Source organism: Podarcis erhardii (genome assembly GCF_964252035.2).
Source record: "Podarcis erhardii genome assembly, chromosome: 13".
In the NCBI taxonomy this organism is placed as follows: Eukaryota; Metazoa; Chordata; class Lepidosauria; order Squamata; family Lacertidae; genus Podarcis; species Podarcis erhardii.
The window spans coordinates 17,045,560-17,060,814 of NC_138502.1; the positions used below are offsets into that span (position 1 = coordinate 17,045,560).

General features: G+C 46.2%; 1 protein-coding gene across 1 annotated transcript in view; it reads right to left on the reverse strand.

Moving 5' to 3' along the window:
• The window catches only part of CACNG7 (calcium voltage-gated channel auxiliary subunit gamma 7), a 39,869-nt gene that overhangs the window by 5,189 nt on the left and 19,425 nt on the right, over positions 1 to 15,255 (reverse strand). Inside the window, exons 5-6 of the mRNA XM_081837478.1 lie at positions 6,635 to 6,775; positions 1,207 to 1,352 (exon numbers count right to left, since the gene is read on the reverse strand). Of these exons, the coding sequence (XP_081693604.1) occupies positions 1,207 to 1,352; positions 6,635 to 6,775 (287 nt within the window). The remainder of the gene's footprint in view (positions 1 to 1,206; positions 1,353 to 6,634; positions 6,776 to 15,255) is intronic.

Below are 15,255 nucleotides of genomic sequence, written 5' to 3' on the forward strand. Positions count from 1 at the left end.
TATATTAAGGGGAACTACTTGCTCAAGTGTGTATATTTGAGAAATGTGTGCTAAAATGCTGACAGCTTTTGTGAGGACTTTTAAAAATAAAAATTTAAAAAGTAATTGCATATTGATCTGGAAAACTGAAAACATTGAAAAAGAGAAACCGAAACTGATGCGTTTGCCCATCCCTAGCTGGGAGGGAATATTTTATAGGAGTAATGCAGTACTCTGATGCCCTGTTAATAATCACTAGTCAAGTTGCTGCAAAAGTCAAAACTGAAATTGTCCCTTGAAACCAACCTCCAGCCATAATGCGGGGCCGGGGGGGGGGGTCATCATGCTTGGGGAAACTCCAAAGTTTGCAGAAGTTAAAATAAAATAAAAGTATATTGGTGGCAGTTGAGGGGTAGTGGAAGAAACAGAATTAATAATAATAATAGTAATAATAATAATAATAATAATAATAATAATAATACCCTGCCCATCTGGCTAGATTGCCCCAGCCACTCTGGGTGACTTCCAACACATAGAATAATAATAATAATAATAATAATAATAATAATAATAATAATAATAATAATATAAAAAACAAAAAAAACAAAAAAAACCAGGAAACATTAATAGTAACAATCTGATCCAGTATAAAAATAACTTTAAACTTGAGGGAGTGGAAGACTGGGCTGTCCCGCTTAGGTGGTTTGACAGGCAGGAACCCTAAACAGGAGCAATAGCTTTAAGAGGAAGGAGATGTGCTGGTCTCACTTGTTAGACTCCTAATGAGGACATGGACTGGCAATAGTACAGTGGACACCCTTTCTGCCTTCTGGCCTTAAAAGCCCTGTAAGGCCAGCAAAGGAAAACTTGCTTTACCCCTTGGCCAAAATTTAAATCTGTGATTCAAGATTGGGAGTCAGGAGAATGTGTGTGTGTGTGTGTGTGTGTGTGTGTGTGTGTGTGTGTGTTTGCGCATGCACATGTGCAAGTGCAGTGTGGGAGCTAGTGTTGTGTAACAATTAGAGTGCCGGACTTTGACGTGGGAGACCAGGGTTCGAATCCCCGCTTAGCCATGAATCTCACTGGGTGACCTTGGGCCAGCCACAAACAGCCTAACCTACACCGCAGGGTTGTTGTGAGGACTCATGGGAGTGGGGAGTACCATGTCCACCACCCTGAGCTCCTTGGATGAAAATGTAATAGATAAATAAATGCTGTGAAGTGTACCTCTTTGAGCAAGAAGGAAGAAGCAGCAAAGGCAAAGGACCATCCGTAACGGTATTGGAAGTACTGCTCTGAGCCACTGGGGCGGTTCATCACTTCGTCATTGATGCTGGAGATGTACAGAACCAACCCCACCACCAGAGAGAGCCCTGCAGAAAGAGCACAGAGGGAGAGGGGTGGGAAGGAAGGAAGGAAGGAAGGAAGGAAGGAAGGAAGGAAGGAAGGAAGGAAGAGGCTGTTATTTTCAGCTGTTCATAAAGGCCTCACTTGTGGGGAGGAGCCACAGCTCCAGTAGCAGAGCCCCTGCTTCACAAGCGCAGAAGGTCCCAGTTCTAATCCCTGACATATCTAGGTAGGGCTCAGCATTTTCAGTTTGAGACCCAGGGAGAGAGCTTCAGCCAGTCAGTGTAGACCAGGGGTAGGCAACCTAAGGCCTGGGGGCCGGATGCGGCCCAATCACCTTCTCAATTTGACTCACGGATGGTCCAGGAATCAGTGTGTTTTTACATGAGTAGAATGTATGCTTTTATTTTATTTAAAATGCATCTCTGGGTTATTGATGGGGCATAGGAATTCATTCATTTCTTTTGCCCAAAATATAGTCCGGCCCTCCACATGGTCTGGGAGACGGTGGACTGGCCCACGGCTGAAAAAGGTTGCTGACCCCTGGTGTAGACAGTATTGAGCTACATGGACCAGTGATCAAACTCAGTACAGTGGTATCTCATGTTAAGTACTTAATTTGTTCTGGAGGTCCGTACTTAACCTGAAACTGTTCTTAACCTGAAGCACCACTTTAGCTAACGGGGCCTCCTGCTGCTGCTGCTGCGCTGCCGGAGCACAATTTCTGTTCTCATCCTGAAGCAGAGTTCTTAACCTGAAGCACTATTTCTGGGTTAGCGGAGTCTGTAACCTGAAGCTTATGTAACCTGAGGTACCACTGTATAAGGTACCTCCCTCGGTTCTTATGTTGTACCACAAACCTACCTCACTCTCCACATTTAGCTCAGAGCAGAGATGCCACTGCAACCAGCTGCAGTGCGTGCATGTACACACACACACACACACAAAATAAATAAATAAAATGCACACACATCACCCCTTTATGGGTTCCTTTCAGACTGTATGTGTTGGGTGGTGGTGGTCAACAGCATACCCACATTCCGTCTATTAATTATATCATATAGAAGACAACCAGAGCTACTGTAAATCCAGCCTGCTCCTATCTACATAATTGCACCCCTTCAGCTGCATAGCTTCACCCTGCAATGCATTTCTTGGTCGTAGCAGCATGTGACAAAGAGAAAGAGTGCTAAAATGCAGCTGGCTCAGTAGTGCAGCACGGGGCCGTACTGTGCTTGTGCTGCAGCATCACAGACAGGCCTATGTGCCGCTCTTCTGTTTCCCATTAAGGGCCCAGTGCTGCCCTTTTCGGCTGCTCACAAATTTACTTCTGGGGTTGCCTTGCAGCCATCACTCTTCAACTCTTAATATCATCTGAACTGAAGAAGGCCAACCTGGATGTAATTGCCTTCCACAACCCGTTCTTCCCTTGCCATGCAATTAGAACTATAACATTTTTGTTCAGCCTCACTTGCCTGGCCCCACTGCCTTGGCCCCCATAGCCCCTCTGTCCTCCACCCCTCCAGATGACAGATTAAACACACTTATTCTCTAAGTAGAACTGATTAGACTCTGCAAGGCTTTGGAATTTTTTGGGGGGAGGGGGTGTTACTATTTTATTATATATTTTATCAGAACTGGCCCAGCCATTATACGGGGTAAAGCTACTGCTTCAGGAGGCAGAAACCCTGCAGTTGACACGCCCATGGGTGCCCCACCTGCCCCACTGCCTCCACCAGCGATGGAGAAGCGCTACTGCCATTGGCGCCAATTTTGGGCAAGATCACGTCCATTTGTGGTAAGATCTTGCCTGAAATCGGGGGGGGGGGGTTTGAGGAGTGCACAAAATCTCATGTGATTTGGAGTGAAATCTCACCTGAAATGAGTGTGCCCTTGCCCAAAATCAGTGCCGGTGGCAGTGCTGCTTCAGATGCAGCTGGGTGCAGGGCAGGAGAAGGTAGGTGGTGGCGGCAGGGGCAGGGGAAAGCAGTGCTTCCCCTTTCATCTCAAGTGGTGAAATGGGATGTAAAGGTAAAGGGACACCTGACCATTAGGTCCAGTCGTGGCCGACTCTGGGTTTGCGGCACTCATCTCGCTTTATTGGCCGAGGGAGCCGGCGTACAGCTTCCGGGTCATGTGGCCAGCATGACTAAGCCGCTTCTGGCGGACCAGAGCAACGCACGGAAATGCCGTTTACGTTTCCACCAGAACGGTACCTATTTATCTACTTGCACTTTGACGTGCTTTCGAACTGCTAGTTTGGCAGGAGCAGGGACCAAGCAGCGGGAGCTCACCCCGTCGTGGGGACTTGAACCGCCGACCTTCTGATTGGCAAGTCCTAAGCTCTGTGGTTTAACCCACAGCGCCACCCGCATCCCTACGAAATGGGATGTACCAGCCCTGTATTTCATTATTACATTTTACCCCACCTTTACTTCCAAGGAGTTCAAGGTGGCTTTCATGGTTCTTCCTCTCACCACTTTACCCTCACAACAACCCTGAGAGGTAGATTAAGCTGAGAGGCAGCGATCAGCCCAAGGTCACCCAGTGAGCTTCGTGGCTGAGTGGGGATTTGAAGCCTGGTCTCCCAGGTCCAGCACTCTAGCCTTTACATCATGCTGGCCATCTACTATGGCCCGCTGCTTTATTACTACTTGTATTTGTTGCTACTTATTGTGTTAATGTTTTAATAAATATGCACAGGCAGGCAGCACCATTTGTTCCTCCTCCTCTGGTCCTCCCCCCCGGACCCCAGTATGGATGTGGGCCTAAGGTTGCCCTGCCCGCTTCCCTCTTCTTCCCCCTCCTCCCGCACTGGCGAATGCAATGGCAGCAAAATAGTCTGAGGGAGGAGGCAGAAGTGGACAAAACTGGGCTTTTGTCGTAAATCTAAAGGCCGTTTTGTGCTTCGGTTGTGTTCTGGCACTTCTGTCATGCTTGAGTTGGAGCGTGACAGAAGCGGAAGGTGGATGCGGCAGGATGCAGCTCTTTGCTCCCTGCTTTGCTGCCATTCCTCCGCTTCATCTCCTTCTCCCATGCTGGCCAGGGAGTTGTGTGTGTCCCCCCCCCCCCGGGCCTCAGCAGTAACGCCAGCTCACCTGCCTTCTGAAGTGATGGCTGCTTACTGCTGGAGCTGGTGGGCAGGGAAGCTAATGGGAGGTGAAGCCAGAGGCAATTCTGGGTTTTTTTTCCTGTCGTCCTCTCTTGCAAAAATACAGTGGGTGCTTTAGCAATTCTCAGGCAAAAGCACCAGAAGAGAAAAGCTGGACACAGAGAAACTTCACGTTTGTACAAGCCAGCATCCAGTTTCTAAATATCTAGCTGGATAAATGACTCTTTATAGCGTGTATAGTGTGTATCTGAAGAAGTGTGCATGCACACGAAAGCTCATACCAAGAACTGACTTAGTTGGTCTTTAAGGTGCTACTGGAAGGAATTTGTTTTGTCTTTATAGCAAGTGTCTGCAAGTTAGGGGTTTAGCCTTGTTTTAAATGCATTTGCCCTTTATGGTTTTTTTAAAAACTTTTAAATTTTATATGTAAGTTGCCTTGAGATGATGGTTTAGAAGGTGATTTATAGTAATAATTCTGTAATTTTTCAGTTCTGCTTTTACCAAGATGGATGGAAAGAATGCCAGGAAGTCTTGGAATAATAAGAAAATTATTAATATGGCTCGGGGAGTGGGGCGGGGCATGAGACTGCTGGACTTTGGATTTGGGGTGTAGAAAAAATAATGGTAGGACCTTGCTCCTGGCTTCTGAAATATAAGTGTTGGTGGGGGGGGCAGAGAAAGGGTGTAACAGGGAAGGCATATCGCTACCTTTCTCAGCTCCTTTCTAATTGGTGCTTCTTCAGGGTGTTTGAAGAGAGCATTGCTGAAGCTGTCTTGGAGAGAAGAGTGATAGCTCAGGGGCAGAGCATCAGAAAGTGCCAAATTCAGTCCCCAGCATCTCCAGGTGAGGCTGGGAATGATGCTTGTCCGAAATCCTAGATAACTGCTGCCAGTGAGATCAGGGATGAGGAAACTGTGACCCTCCAGGTGTTGTTGGGCTACATCTCCCATCATCTCTATTAAATGGCAATGTTGGGTGTCCAACAATATCTGGAGGACCACAGACTCCCTGGACCTGAGCTAGGTAGACCAATGGTTTCCTTGGCAAAAGGCGAGTGCTCATTCTAAACTCTATAGCAGGCCATGTCAGCTGGTAAGTGATGGGAGTTGTGGTCCAAAATAGCCCTAGACTATGCGGGTGGCGTTGTGGGTTAAACCACAGAGCCTAGGACTTGCCAATCAGAAGGTCGGCGGTTTGAATCCCCGCGACGGGGTGAGCTCCCGTTGCTCGGTCCCAGCTCCTGCCAACCTAGCAGTTCAAAAGCACATCAAGTGCAAGTAGATACATAGGTACTGCTCCGGCGGGAAGGTAAACAGTGTTTCCATGCGCTGCTCTGGTTCGCCAGAAGCAGCTTAGTCATGCTGGCCACATGACCTGGAAGCTGTACACCGGCTTCCTCGGCCAATAAAGCGAGATGAGCGCCGCAACCCTAGAGTCGGCCACGACTGGACCTAATGGTCAGGGGTCCCTTTACCTTAGGAATCTTCAGAGACACAGTCCTCAGATGATGACATTCTCATGTGGAGCTACAGTCACTACAGCCTACCTCTCCTCCCCTGAACCCTGAGGAGTCACCTCTGCCACAGACACCAAAGGCTGGACCACAGATTTCAGAGGACTGGAAGATCTCTGTGAAGAGATCCCCATAGCTTGAAAGCCCAGGGCCTAGAAGAAGCAGCCAATGGCTGCAGGATAAAAACTTTGGCCTCACTGGCCAAATGAAGCATTCATATGGTGTAGTCGCTAGTCAATAAATAGCTAAGCGAGGCTATGAGGAACTATTTATTAGGTGCTTCAGGGCATTGACTCAGTAATGTATACAGTCTGGCTCAGCTGCATGATTGCTGACCATGGTCCTGAAATCCACACCTTGACCCTTCTCCAAGGTGCTGATCCTTGCCTGTGCTTTTCCTTCCTATCGGCCTAGGGCTATGGACCTCCTCTGTGCTTGGGCCATCACCCGTGTTGAGAATCCCCACAGAACAAGGTTGCGAAAGGCTACTCTGTGGCTTGTCAATTCTTAACAGAAGCCACTACCCCACTACAAGAGTTATAGTCCCCCTGTTGCCGTGACCTATCCCTGCTCCACTCTGAAGACTACCACGCAGGGTTTATTTAGCTATCCCAAATGTCATGGTTAGCACACAGATTCCAGGAATAAATTGCCCTCTGATGAATGTTCCCCCACACCTCACCAGAGAGGATGAAGAAGATTCCTGAAACGAAAGCCAGGATGGTCCTCTGGGGGCGGATATGTCCAATGTTGCTAATGACAAATGCTGTGAAGACGAGAAAGAGGCTGACCATAGGGAAAGGGGTGGCTGTGCGGATGGTCTCTGCCAAGAGAAAGAGAGAAAGAGAAGAGTCAGATTTTCTAAGTTAAATTTGAGTCGATCGTCTTCATCAAAGCGCAGTCCTAGAACCAGGTTTGAATGCTCAGATTTCTGACATGTGAAGCAGTTGTATTCCTTGGAGAGCCCCCTGAGCACGCACAGATATATTCCCCCTACTTCCTGAGTAACCACAGGCTGCATGCATTCCTTTAGGAGTAAAAAGGCTGGGGCTTCTAGATGAGCTTAAACTGGAACTCTTTCTTTTAGAAATGACCCCACAGTACACACTTCAAGTTTCAGTGAGTTGGATGCAAAATCATGCCTGGTTCTCTGCAAATTCTATTTATTTAAACTGAGATTCCTAACATAGCCCTTTTTCTAGAATTTGATCTTACAGACATCACAGATGAATACTCCACACATAAAATAACTCACATCTGTGGCAAGCAAATGTAGTAAAATTTCCAAAGTAATTTCAGGATTGAGCTTTGATTAAATGGAAGCGGGGAGTAAAAGGAGGGGAGCAGATGATAACATGTGGGACTGAAATGTTTGAGGCAGAGCTGGCTCAAGACATTTTGCTGCCTGAGGCAACAGTGCAAAGTACCCCTGAACATGTACAAAGGCTACAGACATACCTTACAACTGAAGCATGGCAACTGTGGTTTGTTAAGGGGGCTGGAAATTGCAGTTCTGTGAGGGGTAAACTACCATTCCTAGGATTATTTGGGGGGGGGGCATTGTGCTTTAAATGTATGGTGTGTGCACATCCAAAATTGACTTTAAAGGAACATTTTATTTCAGATCAGTAGGTAGAGCAAAAAAAATCATACTGCTATGCCACCTGCCATCTCCTCCTATAGGACCATATATGTGGCTTCCCAGAATTAAAAGAAACTGAGGCAGGGGCAGAGGTAAACATCTGCTATGACATTCAGTAAAGTGGGTCCTGGATCTGCAAAGGTTGAAGATGCCTGAATTGAAACGTACAAAAGTATGTAAACCGTAATACATGTGCCATAATAATGTAAGCTTACAAGTGCTACACTAGATGCATGTCCACCACGTATCAAAACATCTCTTTGCCCTTACATTCAAGAGTCCTTATCTTTAGACACACACACACCTATTTGATGGACAAATGTGCATGAGTGATAAAACCTTGTATCTCAATTGTTTCCCAAGCACATGGAACATTTCCACATACAGGTGAATTCTTATTTGCATGCAGATGGTCCACACGACAAAACAACACAGTCCATCGGATAAATGCTTGCACCAATACATTCTGGAACCGATCCAAAGTGTTCTTTTCATTTTTGAATATGATCTTAGGTCAACCTTAGTCTATCTTATTTGCCAGGCCCTCTTCCCAAACCCACAAATTTGACTTTGGTATACAACATGAAGTATACCTTTTCACACACAAAAATTGAGTTTTCCAGGACATGAGATTCAATTACCCCAAAGATGCCTTTCTAAAAGTCTCTTTAAACTGCGTGTCAACTGCGATTCCTGATAAGGTGATTCCTGCTTCTGTTAAAAGGACATGAACCCCATTTGTATTTGGCAACCCTGAACACCAAAGCATCTAACCTTGATGGCTCAGAACTCAAGCTAAAGGCTCCACCCTTTTTGGACAATGTCAAGTTATTTAAAAAATTAAGAGTGCCACTGAATATGTGCGGAGTTGATTGCCCTCCACTCTGTGGAACAGCAGCTTACTACTAGCCATTTCTGGAACTACAAGGTTCACTACTAAACAATAAGACACCTCTCTTGGCTGGAACTGAGGCCTAGTCTGCACATGCCGCAGATCTGAGGAGGTTGAATTCTGAGGTGGTAAATGTGCAGTAGCATTTCAGACTTCAGCTGAATGCATCACATTTTTGAATACTCCCTCGGTTTCTTCATTTGTAAAGCCCTCCCTGTAAGTTAAAGAAACAACCACAACTATAATTAGGGAGATTCTGGCCTAGCCTGCTCCCCGCTGTGTTGGTTTGTGCTTGTTGGAAGATTTCTTCTGCTAGGGGAGAATTGGAAATCCAACACCCTTCCTCACAGCTCAGTTGTAGAGCTGGAAACTCTTAATACCAGCATTGTGGGTTTGAGCCCCATGTTGGGTGAAAGATTCCTGCATTTCCTGGGAGGTTGGACTAGATGACTGTCATGGCCCCTTCCAAGTCTACAATTCGATGATTCTTCCACCTTTTTCTAGGTCCCCTCTACACCTCCAAAAGAATGGGTTGTGGCAGGGTGTTGAATGCCAAAGGTGGTAGAGTGGACTGTGGGGAGGAGATAGTTCTCTGTGTAAATACTCCCTGCAAGTAGAAAACTATATACTGTCGGGGTGTTGCTACTGGCTACTGGCTGCTTGCCCAATGAAGCAGAGAGACAGAGAAAAAGTGAACTTTTCAGTTCCTTTTTATTATTAGAATTACCAGGACAAAATTCCATCCACACCGTTCATTATCCGGCGTTGCCTCGAGTGAAGCTCCACTTCCTCTTCTCTGTACTTCCCTATTCATCAGACTCCTCCTCCCTCCTATGGCAGCTGTCAAGTGCCACCCACCTCTGAGCCCTCTTCTCTGCCATTCTCAATGAACACCTGGTTTGGGGTTCTGGGGTACTCTCCAGCGACAGCTTGTGTCAGCCAGCCACTGCTCAAGCTCTGCCTGTTCTGTGCTACCTGTTTCTTGCTCCTCATCTTCCATTATTTCCCAACTTCTTCCTTCTTCTGGGTTGTGACCTGTGTCAAACCACTCTTCTAGATCTATACTATCAACAAGCTCTGCCTGTTCTGTGCTACCTGGTTCTTGCTCCTCATCTTCCATTATTTCCCAACTTCTTCCTTCTTCTGGGTTGTGACCTGTGTCAAACCACTCTTCTAGATCTATACTATCAACCCCTTCCTCCTCTCTGGAAGGCTCCTGGGCAGGCTGTCTCCACCATTCCTCTTCATCTGCCCTGTCCCTGACATATACATATGCTAGAAAAATTCCAGACTTATCCACTCTGCTTTTTTCTACTCACAGAGAGGTTTTTAAATAATAATAAAAGGCAGGAGAGCATTGAAAAGTGTGATCCCCATGCAGCTGAAGTAGTATAATGTATTCTGCAATCTCCTTCCCACCTTTAACTAATAAGTATGTTCACCCAGTTAGCATTAAGGCAGATGCAACTAAAAAATAGCCCTCCTAGGGGCTAGGGTAGCCAACATTATGTTCTCCAGATGTTTTGGACTACAATTCCCATAATCCCTGGTTATGAGCTATACTGGCCAGAGCTGATCAAAATTAAGAGCCCACAGCATCTGGAGGGCACCATATTGCCTATTCCTGATCTAGGAAGAGGACACATGCTATATGATTCCAGGAGAGAGAGAAGGGGTAAGGTGAAGATCACTCCAGAGTTTGCTCCAGCTGCCTATTCACTGGGTCATCAGTCATCAACTGCCCAGTGGGAAGAAAAGAGAGGGACTCAGGCAAAGACCATCTCAGAGCTTCCAGTGGTGGCTGGAACCCATTGCTACTGGTAGGGTGGGAGGCAGGGAGTCCAACAGTAGGTGGCGCCAGAGCGAATGACAGACAGAGCTGCCCGCTGGACTGGTTGTCAGTAAAAAGGCAGGTAGGTAGTATAGGGCCTGGCTGAGGGCAAACTGAGGTTGGTGGGGCAGTGCCTTATGGACCAGCTTCCATGGACCTCCTCCAGTGGAACTCTCTGCTTGCCACCATTTTACCACAAACTGGGAAGGATCCTGAACGCTTTGTTTAAGTTGCTGCTGTTTGCCGTGGTTTCTTTAAAACATAGCTTAATGTTTCTTGCATGCCACCTTGGGAAATAAATTGTTCAAATAAATATAAAGCCTGATGCTGTCCCCGTTCCACCTCATTAGCTTTCGCTTGGCAACGGCAATAAAACTTAGCGCACGATGATTATGTCATCCCATGCAGTTTAGATTGCCAGGTGTTAAAGCATAGAAGGGAAGACTGAGGTACGGAGGTGGTGAATTTGGCTGCAGCCTGGAAATGGAATATTGCTTGTGTGACATCACCATTAATGACGAGCTGCAGAAATCTTCTCGCTGCTGCTCTGGAAATTCAAAATATTTTTCCAGTTGAGATTATAAGAGCCTAACTATTCCTTCTTTTGTCCAGCAGGGGGCAATGATATTCTCTCTCTCTCTGAATCAAACACACACACACACACACACACACACAATTATCTCAGTTCTGTTTTCAAGATTAAGTCTTTAGTAACTGCATGAAATAAATTTGGTACTCCGGGAGGGAAACTTGAGAAGTTATGTCATAATCAGAATAGAATTGTTGTCAACTGACCAGAAAAGCAAGCTGTGCTCTTGTGCCTTTTGAAAGTAGATTGATTTTGCAAGAGAACAGCAGGTGAGGCTTTTCATAGCATGGAGATCAATGGTAGCTCCTCTGCTAATGCATGTCAGTTCACTTGTTCAGAGCCCTGGGGCTGATTGAAAAGTTGGCAACCTTGAAACCAAGCTATTGTTAGAAGTAGGGTTTTCTTTTCAGGTAACCTGGCCTCTCCTGCTCCCACCGCAAAGGCCCTGCTTGTTAGCCTTAGTAGTCAGTTTTCTAGCTTTATTGCCTATGTTGGTTCTTCATAGCCAAGGCACACAGCACAGTTGTCAAGGCCAACTAAATATTTTCAGGGAAGAGCTGTAGTGGTAGCTTCCACTCCTCTCCTCAGCTTAAAGCAGTAGTGAAACCCACCCTCCCCCAAATGAAAATGGGGGCAGGTACACAAGGGGCAAATTTGGTGTGTGTGTGTGTGTGTGTGTGTGTGTGAGAGAGAGAGAGAGAGAGAGAGAGAGAGAGAGAGAGAGCGCTCTGTGCCACATGTAAGAAATTTTTAAAAGCGAAACAATGCAATATTTTCTGCTAATGCTCCCATCTTTTCTCTGAAGTTCCCAGTACAGGGTGGCCAAAATAGAAGGTTTGCTTAGGATTTCAATGTGAACCTCCCCAATTTGCACTTTCCAGAAAAATATATGAACCGAGAATCCTTCAAAATTCACACATCTCCCGAATTTTGTGGTGCGGTTCTTCAGCCAAAGAATGTGTACAAAAATGTGTATACAGTATTGGGGTGGAAATGTGCATTAAAATGCCTATATTACCATATAACATGCATTATATTGGGGAAAACTACTTTAAATAATGTGTATATCACACAAAATTGCATACAGGAATGTGTCTATTGGAAGAAATTTGCACTAAAATGCAGACAAATTTTCATGGAGACTTTGAAAGCATACATTGCAAACTGAAGCAGTAATTTGGAGAACAGAACTTAAGACTGGTGAAACAAGACGTGGAGAGAAACCAAGTTGGCAGGTTCCTCTATCCCTAGTACTGTGAATGTGACAGTTGTACAGAAAAGGGAATTTCAGCAGGTGGAACTGGCGTGCCAAGATCACCTGTGGAAATTTCCTCTTTTACACAACTGTTAAACACTCAGGAGCCCTGCCTGGTTTATTCACCTGGTCGGCTTAGCTCCTATTGATTTTGAGGGAGCTAAAAATCTTCCCTACCCCAGTTCTGTCACCATTGGACAGACGTGAGCCCACAGGGAACTGCTCTCTCGCTCTCTCTGTCTGCTGGAAATAAAGAAAAAGCGCTGTTCTGTCTGTGGAAAGTGCCTTTCCTTTAAGTAGCCATAAGGGTCCTGCAGTGGCAGTGGGATGGAGGGTTACTTGACCAGGGAGAGTGCTGCTCCCTCTAGCCCCCCCCCCATGCCACTTATGCCTCAAAGACCTTCATCAACATTGTGCTCTTCAGGTGTTTTGGACTACAACCCCCATCAGCCCCCAAGCTTTGGTGACTAGGGCTTATGGGAGTTGTAGTCCAAAACATCTGAAGGGCACTAGACTGGCAAAGTTTGACCTAGGAGGAGAAGCATTGTGTCAAGCCCACCTGAAATGCCAGGTGCCACACAGACAGTCCCAAGCAGTTAGCAAATATATGTGTTTTGTTGCATGAATGGTGAACTACACCAACCTTGAGCAATTTTGGCTGTCTCTGGCTTGGTTGTCCAAGCTGCAGGTAACCAAAATCCAAACTGCACTACTTGTTGAATAAGTGGATATTTCCCAAACTGTGGTCCATAGACCACCAGCTTTATTCAGGTTCATACAGAATTCAAATCACAGACTTCAGATTATAATACAATGCAATGTAAGAAATAAAGGAAGCAATAGAAATACAATTAAAGAATCGTATAGCTTCTAGCACGTTAGAATTGCCACAGCAGGTAGAAAAACCATGAGGTGGGCTGCCAAGACTGCAATTTTCAAGTGGTCTGTGAGGGCAGGCAGTTTGGGAACCATGGGGATATTTCATTGTTGTAACTAGGCCTGGGATCTTATGGTAAACGGTAGGTCAAAAATCTAATTAATTAATTGTTGTTTTTAAATAACAGATAAGTGGATTTCCGCTGCAAAGGTGCCCTTCAGTCCTCACTCTTAAAACCAAGTTACCGTATTTTTTGCTCTATAAGACTCACTTTTCCCCTCCTAAAAAGTAAGGGGAAATGTGTGTGCGTCTTATGGAGTGAATGCAGGCTGCGCAGCTATCCCAGAAGCCAGAACAGCAAGACGGATCACTGCTTTCACTGCGCATTGATCCCTCTTGCTGTTCTGGCTTCTGAGATTCAGAATATTTTTTTTTCTTGTTTTCCTCCTCCAAAAACTAGGTGCGTCTTATTGTCTGGTGCATCTTATAGAGCGAAAAATATGGTGAGCGTCCACAGCATGTTGGATGTTTGAGGGGAGAAAGCTGTGGCAGTGCCAGCCAGCTTTTGTGGGGAAGAGCCATGGTAGTCCTTCCGCAGGCTCCCATAGGAGTGGGCAGCTAATGCTCCCTTTGGAAGGCAGTTCTGCTGAACCTGGCAAGTCTTACCTGCAAGTCAAGAAAGAGTAGAACTGGGGTGTGAGAAGAGCTTGTGTTCCGTGTCCTTCCACAGCATTTCAAAAACTAGTCACTGTAATGGAACAGGGCCACCAGGGGGCGCCCCAATAGCTACAGATACATCCAGCCTGCACCTTCGACTGGAGTTCAGGTAATAATAATAATAATAATAATAATAATAATAATAATAATAATAATAATATAGATTCAGTGATGGCCATCAGTGTGGCTGGCTTTAAAAGAGGATTAGACAAAAATAGTCTACTAACAACGGCTCCTAGCCATTATGGCTACATTCTGCCTCCACTGTCTGGGGCAGTTTGAATACCAGTTGCCATGAATTGCAGGCAGGGAAAACTGCTGTTGCACTCATGCCCTGCGAGTGGGCTCCCCTGTGAGAACAGGAAGCATTGCTAGCAGCTTCGTTGCGTCAAAATAGCATTCCTAAATGGACTTTGCCCCCCAAATACACATTTCTAAATGTATTTTCTGTCAAAATAGGCAGCCGTAGATGTATTCTCTTGTCAAAACCACACACTTTAAAATGGATTGAGATACATTGTTTAGGCAAGAGCTGTACCACCGTAACATTTGGATGAGGGTGAAATCCAGCGGATAGCAACAGTCTGATCCTCACCTTAGTCTGGGAAGTGTGGATCAGTTCAGTTTGTATTGGAATTCCCAAGGACTGAGCTCCTCAAGGAGCCCTAATCCTTTCTTAGAGAGCAGTGGGATATAAATCCATACGCTTTGGAGAGTTGGAGTTGAACGGCTTGTTAACCTTTCACTGGCGTGAGTGGCTGGCCCTGTCATTCTTCAAGGGCTCAAATCCTGCTCCATGTCGCTAGAAGTTAAATCTCTGAGCAGGTGGGTGAGCGCATAGCCTCTCAGCAGTGCATGTAGGCAAATGCCTGAACATGAGCGCAAACTGTGGCTGCCGAGGGGTATTTTGAACTGCTGCTGACACATTGGGCCCGGCCATTACGTGTGCTTGTTTTGTTCAAAAGGACAACCACCCTCTTGGCTTTTAAGTCAGCCAAGGGCAAGCTGAACAGCAGGGAGCACCAACCTTGTGGAGTCCATGGGCCCATGTGCAAGTCTGAGAAACTCTTGTGGGCAACACACACAGAGCAACGAAGAACATGCCACAACCTATCCTGTTGGTTATAACCGAATGCTTCTTGCCCATCTAATCTCAGCAAGGGGAGGGGAATCTGTGGCCACCAGGGGAGGCCTCTGTGAGCACCCTCAGGCACCATGCTAGCAACCCCTGTATACAAGATAAAGTCAGGTGAAGGGTGCCTACAACCCTGCGCCATTGTGGAGGGAGTGTGTGGGTGTGGGTGGAGGTGAAGGTGGAGGTGGCCAAACAAACATTTCTCATTTTAATCCAGTGGTTCTCAACCTGTGGGTCCCCAGATGTTTTTGGACTACAACTCCCATCATGACTAGCCAGCATGACCAGTGGTCAGGGATGATGGGAGTTGTAGTCCAACAACGTCTGGGGACCCACAGGTTGAGAACCGCTGTAAATCTGTGAAA